The sequence below is a fragment of the Triticum dicoccoides genome, chromosome 7A (genome assembly GCF_002162155.2).
Source record: "Triticum dicoccoides isolate Atlit2015 ecotype Zavitan chromosome 7A, WEW_v2.0, whole genome shotgun sequence".
Classification (NCBI taxonomy): domain Eukaryota; kingdom Viridiplantae; phylum Streptophyta; class Magnoliopsida; order Poales; family Poaceae; genus Triticum; species Triticum dicoccoides.
This window is the reverse complement of record NC_041392.1, coordinates 57,563,860-57,571,054: the sequence shown is the minus strand read 5'-3', so window position 1 is coordinate 57,571,054 and position 7,195 is coordinate 57,563,860. Positions and strand designations below refer to the sequence as shown.

Sequence of the window (7,195 nt, the reverse complement as noted above, 5' to 3'; positions counted from 1 at the left end):
AGTGGCCCCCCCATGATTCTTGCCCAAGCTCCGCCACTGTTCATCAGATAAGTGCTAATTGCACGCAGAGAAGAGCAGGTGCACCACACCACTCACTGTCTGCAAGCCTCGCCTGATCTCGGGTAAGTGCTGAACATTATACTATCTTTCAGCGGATACGTACGATAGAGCCGGCGCATACGGCTTATTGCGCACTACTAATATGGATCTATTACAGCCTAATTAGTGGAAGGAGGTGTTCTTGAGGTGCTCCGGCGCTTCCTCGAAGGAGTGCCTCCTGGCCATGGAGAGGATGGTCTTGTCGGCAACGATGAAGTAGGCCATCCCGGCGACGGTGGAGATGATGAGCGCCTGCCCAGTTGGGTTGATGTGTGCCTTGGCCAACGGCAGCTTCCTCACGCTCGCCAGCTGCAGAGAAAGGCACGGAGGAAGAACTTGGTGAGATTGTTCGTCCTTGCAACTAGCCGTGCCGGCTGAGCAATGTGCACTTACGGTGGGGACTGCTGCTGCAACGGTGGCGACAGCCGCGGCCTCTGCAGTTTCGAATCAACACCGGGATGTTAACGATGACCAAGTTTCAGCGCAAACATTACACAAACCCGCAATGTACTGGAGTAGAACAGAGTGGCAAGAGCATCGCCAGCATGGTGAACCGGCGGGCCATGCATCATATCGTTTTGGTTAGTACCTCTGGAGCAGCGCTTGGCGACGGCGAGCCTCTGGTCGAGGTATGCGCGGGTCACCGTAGACATCTTGGCGAGAGAGGTTGGTGGTACGAGAACCCAAGGAAGTGAACTGTTGTGAAGCGTGTCAGGCAAGATGAGTAGTGGTATGTGAGATGGGATGGGGCACAGCTCGGTGCTCTAGCCGGATTTATAGGCTGCAAGAAACCGCGAAACCGGCGCACGGAGAGGACGGTGAGCTCAGCTGATACGGCGGGAAGCGAGAACGTGGTTTCGAGACGAGCGGTGGTATCGGCAGGCAGGGGCGGACCCAGGACAAAAATGACCCGGGGTCCCATGTCTATCACATATATGTGAATATCAAGTCATAATATTCACTGTAGGAAATTAAACGGTAAAGGAAATATTTATTCACTGTAGGAAATTGAACGGTAAAGGAAATCAAATTAATGTCCCCAATTAGTGAATAAAGTATAACTGATGACGAGGAAATGCAGCACTTGATTTTGATTGCCTACAAATTAAAAGAAATGAAACCACTTAGCAACCAGGTATACATATTAATTACAGTTATGTAATAAGTAAGTTAAAACCATTACCTTTCTATAATGGTTTTCTAAATTCTTTGATGGCCTCAAAGCGATCACAATTACCGGATCATTACTAACCTTCCTCATTTCATTTTTCTGCACATAACAAATAAGGTTGTGCATCAAGGCGTCGCCACCAAGACGAGTCCGCAAATATGTCTTCACAATTCTCATAGCTGAAAAATATATCTCAACTGTAGCAGTGGCAACAGGCAATATTAGTACTAGCTTCAAAAGTCGATAAACTAAGGGATATACCAGAGGAGCGGTCATTTGCTCGGACATACGCAATGTAAAGATGAAGGTGATGTCTGAGGTCCGTGAGTTCTCCATCATCGAAATCTTTTGGATAATGTTTAGCTAGACTCATCAAATGCTCTAAGTTGAAATCATGAAATGATTCATGTGGGATCAAAGCCGCGGAGCAGACAAGTAGTTCAATTTTTTGGCAAACTGTATAAAACTACGAATCATGTCTACTTGAATTGCAATTGCATGGCTGTAAAATAAAACTTACTTACATGTTGCCGGTGCTTCCAGCCGTCTTAGTCTCCTAGAGTATTGAAATATTCTTCTCCACTTACCACTACAATAGCCAAATAGTCCAACAGCCAATACAATCAAAATTTCTAGTCTTATCCAGTAGCCCTAATTTCCTAGGGTTAGAGAAAGAACGCAAGAATTAGAACAGAACTTGGAAATTGCAATAGAGGCGGACGCATAGTGCAAGATACCTATTATCTGTTTCTACACTGATTGGGCGAATTGGGGCGATCTGACGATTGGCGGCGACTGCGAGCGAGGCGTACAGGGGCACGAAGCGCAGCGGCGATTAGAGGAACAGGCGAGGCGACAGGCGAAGGCAGGTACGTATCGATCAATGTGTGTAGTGGGCCTTTTCCAGGGCGTCACGCGCTGCCTGTCGGCTGGGCCGTCTGGGCCCTAGTTGGCTAGTTGTAGCCGTTTGGTCTGGACGGGGTGTCCCTTTAAGAAATTTAGGGGTGTCTAAGCCTACATGGGCTCTAATGTATAAGGTAAGATGATTTTTTACCCGGTGTCATGGGCTACCTCCTGGGCCAACGTGGGCCTGCCCCTGTCGGCAGGCGGGATGGCCGGCGCTGCGGCAGAGCACACGCGCCTCGCCTCTGCAACCGCGTAAAGATAAGGCGTGGATCGATGATTGGGGTTGGCAGGGAGCGTGTTCGTGCGTAGGATAAGTCATACTCCCTCCGTTCCAAAATAGATGACTCAACTTTATACTACTTTAGTATAAAGTTGAGTCATCTATTTTGGAACGGAGGGAGTAGGTAGGAGCATGTGCGTGAATACAGTGTCTGTCAGCGTGCCCTCCGTTTTGTTGGCGATGTGTGTGGGGTGGGCGCTCCCAGTTTACCGCCAACCCGACGGCAATCATACCCCACCAGCGGTTCCCTGCATATCCTTTGTTTGGCTGGTATCGTTCCCCAGTGTTCATGCTAGCCCTTTTGCCAGGTGTTGATCGCTCATTCAGAAAATGTAAAGGCTGTTTACTATAGCTATCATTTAACTCACTATGCTCCTTCATTTCGGAGCCCTCCTACTGAATTGAAGTTTTAAATTCTGAATTTGATTTACAATTTTGATCAGGTCAACTATTTCTCAACAAGCTCTTTCATTTAGTTGAGGCATTCAATTTTGTATTTGATTCATGATTTTGACTGGGTAAATGATTTCTCAAATTAATGGACAACAACCAGCTTGTAAAAACACACTAGTCCTGTGTTGTGCACCCTTTCACCATCTAAAAAAAGAAGCGCCAGCATGTGACGCTATGGCGGCAATATAGTTCATGAGGCTACCAACGCAAGAAACTTTCCTAAGTATTTTTTTTGAACGGAACTTCCTCACATAAGTATTTATTGATTAGAAGATAATACATAATCACACCGCCAACAAATCCCACTAACAACCACATTAAAAAACCACTCCATCATCTTTCTTCCACACCAAACCAAAAACTATCTTTCTGAAATCCAGCAACAGCAAAGCGAAGCGCGTCCAAGCCTTCTTGTAGGGATGAAATCGCAAAAGAAAGTTATGTAGCAATGATAACTTATATGAGAACCTCCATTTCTTTTTAGCCTGCATATAAAATTTGGTCACGGTCAAACTTTGAAAAGTTTGACTAACTTTGTAGGAAAAATATCAAAATCTACAATATTAAAGCTATATGGTATGAAATTAATTTTTCATGATGCATCTAATTTCATGTTGTAAATGTTGATATATTTTTATATAAACTTAGTCAAAATTGACGAAGTTTGACTTCGACCAAATTTTATATGCAGACTAAAAAGAAATGAAGGGAGCACATCACATGTGCATGTCTGCCATTCACTTAAATTTATGTACTATAAATAAGTACACATAAAAAACATATTATACATCGCATATGCATATACAAAACGAGATGTGTGATTCGCCGGAGTAATTGCCAGATTGAACACGAAGCTGGCGTTTGGTTCGTGGGCGAGAATGACTTGGCTGAGGATATCCTTAACCAGGTGGTTGGGGATAGCCAATTTATGCCGTTTGGTTGTGAGGGATTGGGTGAGTTGGATGACCACATCTTATTGTTTGGTTGGGAGGATAAGAGGTGGCTAGGGATAGGCATTTGTATGTTTGCTGTGAATAGAATTAAAGTTGAACTTCATAATCCAACACTCAACACTATAGTCCAACATCATAGACAAGTTACAACTATTTTCTTCACTGGCACGATGCTACGGGTGTCTTCGTCTGACCTGCAAAAAGAAACGAGACAGAGAAGAGCATCAGGTCACATGTACAGAAAGAACAGAGAAGCTTGCCTCTCGTGTTCCTAATTAGCCAAAGCTCTCTCCAATCCCCACAACCAGATATCTCGCGGTTCCCAGCCACCGGAGCTTAACGTTCCCAGCCGCCGGCGCTTCCCACTCCCCACCAGCCCATGGCCACATCTCGCCACTAGGAGACGGAGAAGAGAGAGGGGGAGGAGAGACGCTGAGGATTTGAACCTGAAATGCACCGGAGTCCTTGTTGACTCGTACCGCCACCCCGATCCAAATCATCGCCGCCGCTTCTTTGTTCGGGCAAGGGAGCTGTGAAGGTTCGCTCGGGTGAGGGGTAAGACAGAAGAAGGAAAAGGAAAACGATTCGCACGCGAGTGGCTGCCCTCATCCGCGAGAATCTCGCGACTTTCCTCAGCCAGCTTTTAGCCGAATATTCCCAGGCATCTGGCTATCCATATCCTCTCTTGCTCTCCAACCAAACGAGTGGCATCCTCAGGAAAACTGGTTATCCCTGTCCCTATGGTGGATAACCACACAACCAAACGCCACCGAACATGACGATTCAGTTGTGTGGACTGACTCATTGATAGTTAAACAACTATATATTCTGGGAAGATCACTGGCAGCAAGCAATGAAAATGTAATACTGGTTTTTGACATGATGCATGGTGTATAAATACCCCGCTTTGAGAAATTTCGGCATCTTTCTGAGATCACCTCGGATCAAAACAGCACTGTCGGTGAATTTGCTAAGTGGAAACTAGGATGTGAGTACTAGATGTTCTTAGCTGATCAAGTCAATGTCCTGGTGCGTGTGTGCATTCACAGATGTGAGTGCATGCGTGTATGTATGAGCGCTTGTGTATGTACTATTAAAAAAAAGTTGATGTCCTAGTCACGTGGGTGGCAGCGAGCCAACAAGATTAAACTAAACGTCAGCTTGAGGTTGCTTAACTTTTTATATAATCTGACTGATTCATAAAAATAGCCACGATAGTTGGAAAAATCTGGTTAAACAAATGCTGGTGCATCATTCAGTATTGCCAGCTCAAAAGATACTGTACATGGCTACTTGCATGATGAAAAATATATTACGAAATGAGCAATTGCACTCGCAGTACAAGACTATCCGGGACGGGAGCATCCCTGACCTCCCTTGCTGATCAGTACGCTATGCACTTTGGCGTACAAGGTTTATTGGGCATTACTAATAATGGATCAAACTAGTGGAAGGAGGTGTTTTTGAGGTGGTCCGGCGCGTCTTCGAAGGAGTGCTTCCTGGCCATGGAGAGGATGGTCTTGTCGGCGACGATGAAGTAGGCCATCCCGGCGACGGTCGAGATGACGAGGGCCTGCCCGGTCGGGTTGAGGTGGGCCTTCGCCCACGGCAGCATCCTCACGCTCGTCAGCTGCAGAGAAAGGCATGGAGGAAGAACTTGGTGAGATGATTGTTCGTCCTTGCAACTAGCTGTGTTGGCTGAGAAACGGGGGCACTTACAGTGGGGACTGCAGCAGCGACGGTGGCGACAGCCGCGGCCTTGGCTCCCGCCATGGCGGCCTCTGCAGTTTCGAACCAACACCGGGGTGTTAATGACGACCAAGTTTCAGCACAGACAGTACAGAAAGCTGCAATGTACTACTGGAGTAGAAAAGAGTGGCAAGAGCCGGCACGGTGAACCGGCGGGCCAGGCCATCGTGTCGTTTTGGTTACCTCTGGAGCAGCGGTTGGCGGCGTCGAGCCTTTGGTCGAGGTAGGCGCGGGTCACCGTCGACATGTTGGCGAGCGAGGTTGGTGGCAGGAGAACCCAAGCAAGTGAACTAGTAGCTGGCAGTGAAGTGTGTGAGGCAAGATGAGTAGCGGTGTGTGAGATGAGATGGGGCAGAGCTGCACTACCGGAACAGGGCTCTAAGCCGACAGCCAAATATATGCCGACGGCTACCGTCGGCCTAGTCCGAGCTATGCCGACAGCTAGCTCCTGGCCGTCGGCGTACAACGGCCGTCGGGCTATCCACGTCTACGCCGACAGCAGCCGTCGGCACACAACAGCCGTCGGCTTATCCGAGACTATGCCTACAGCTGCCGTCGGCATATATAGGCCGTCGGCATAGATGTGGGCCCGCCGACAACGGGCATCACGGCCAGCTAACGACGTCAAATCTAGCGGCCGTCGGCATAGATACGAGTGACACGTCACCGATCCAGAGCGCACCGACCAGGACCTATGCCGACGGCAGCCGTAGGCATATCTGATACGTAATCGATCCGCGGCGCTGTCCATCTGCCCTGGCCGCAGCTATGCGGCATAGTTTTTTTTCTTTTTCTTTTTTTCCATATAGTATTATTATTATTATTAAGCATACAGTATGTGTTAATAAGCATACATATAGATTGTGTTAATAAGCATACATATAATATGTGTTAATAAGCATATAGTATGTTAATAAGCATATAGTATGTGTTAATAAGCATACATATAGTTTGTTTTTTCTTTTTCTTACTTACATACCGTATGTGTTAATAAGCATACATACATTATTTTTCGGTTCTGTACAGAGCGGTGTGATCCCCCTCACGAACGGTGCCGCCGCCAGCCGGCAACTGGAATGGGGAACAGCCGCATCGGGTCTATACGAAGGGGACTTTACTCCAAGTGTTTATATATATCGGATGACCTACCACAACCGGGTGGTGTTGTGGCATGTCCGAAGAGGCGGCACACATCTCCGGGGCGTGGTCCCCCTAACGGACGGCGCCGCCGCCGGCACCTGGAGGGGGGAAACAGACGCATCGGGTCTACAGGAGGGGATGTAGCTGTCGGTTTGGCCCCGAATGTTGCTCCCAGGTGTCCCTCTGTGCTGACCTGACACAACCGGGTGGAGAGGCCCACTGGTCAAAGCACGTCTGTGGGAAGTCAAAGGGCTAGATCTCGTGGTCAACCGCTCCAGGGTTAGGCGGGACGGGGCCCTGGGGGGTAGCAATGCCACTGGAGCGTCGCACCGGCCCCTCATACATGCGGGGTGGTGTGGTGGCATGTCCGAAGAGGCGGCACACGTCTTCGGGGTGTGCCCCCCCCCTCACGGACGCGTCGGATCTACACGGAGGGGATCTTGT

General features: G+C 48.3%; 2 protein-coding genes across 2 annotated transcripts; both read right to left on the bottom strand.

The window, feature by feature from the left end:
- Positions 1–160: 160 nt before the first annotated feature.
- Positions 161–829, bottom strand: LOC119331940 (early nodulin-93-like). The gene is made up of 3 exons (XM_037605117.1): positions 689–829; positions 493–533; positions 161–408 (listed from the first exon to the last, which is right to left on the bottom strand). Exons 1-3 carry the CDS (start codon positions 750–752, stop codon positions 223–225), a joined length of 291 nt encoding a protein of 96 aa, XP_037461014.1. The 5' UTR covers positions 753–829; the 3' UTR covers positions 161–222.
- Positions 830–5,286: 4,457 nt separating this feature from the next.
- LOC119331939 (early nodulin-93-like) lies at positions 5,287–5,866 on the bottom strand. Its single transcript, XM_037605116.1, has 3 exons — positions 5,795–5,866; positions 5,582–5,643; positions 5,287–5,492 (listed from the first exon to the last, which is right to left on the bottom strand). Exons 1-3 carry the CDS (start codon positions 5,856–5,858, stop codon positions 5,307–5,309), a joined length of 312 nt encoding a protein of 103 aa, XP_037461013.1. The 5' UTR covers positions 5,859–5,866; the 3' UTR covers positions 5,287–5,306.
- Positions 5,867–7,195: the final 1,329 nt, after the last annotated feature.

Excerpts from the sequence above, each read along its gene's own strand:
- LOC119331940 (XM_037605117.1), bottom strand. The coding sequence starts at position 752 with ATGTCTACGGTGACCCGCGCATACCTCGACCAGAGGCTCGCCGTCGCC. Across the intron at positions 534-688 it reads CGCCAAGCGCTGCTCCAGAG|AGGCCGCGGCTGTCGCCACC; the intron begins GTACTAACCAAA and ends TCGAAACTGCAG. Across the intron at positions 409-492 it reads TTGCAGCAGCAGTCCCCACC|CTGGCGAGCGTGAGGAAGCT; the intron begins GTAAGTGCACAT and ends CTTTCTCTGCAG.
- LOC119331939 (XM_037605116.1), bottom strand. The coding sequence starts at position 5,858 with ATGTCGACGGTGACCCGCGCCTACCTCGACCAAAGGCTCGACGCCGCC. Across the intron at positions 5,644-5,794 it reads CGCCAACCGCTGCTCCAGAG|AGGCCGCCATGGCGGGAGCC; the intron begins GTAACCAAAACG and ends TCGAAACTGCAG. Across the intron at positions 5,493-5,581 it reads TCGCTGCTGCAGTCCCCACT|CTGACGAGCGTGAGGATGCT; the intron begins GTAAGTGCCCCC and ends CTTTCTCTGCAG.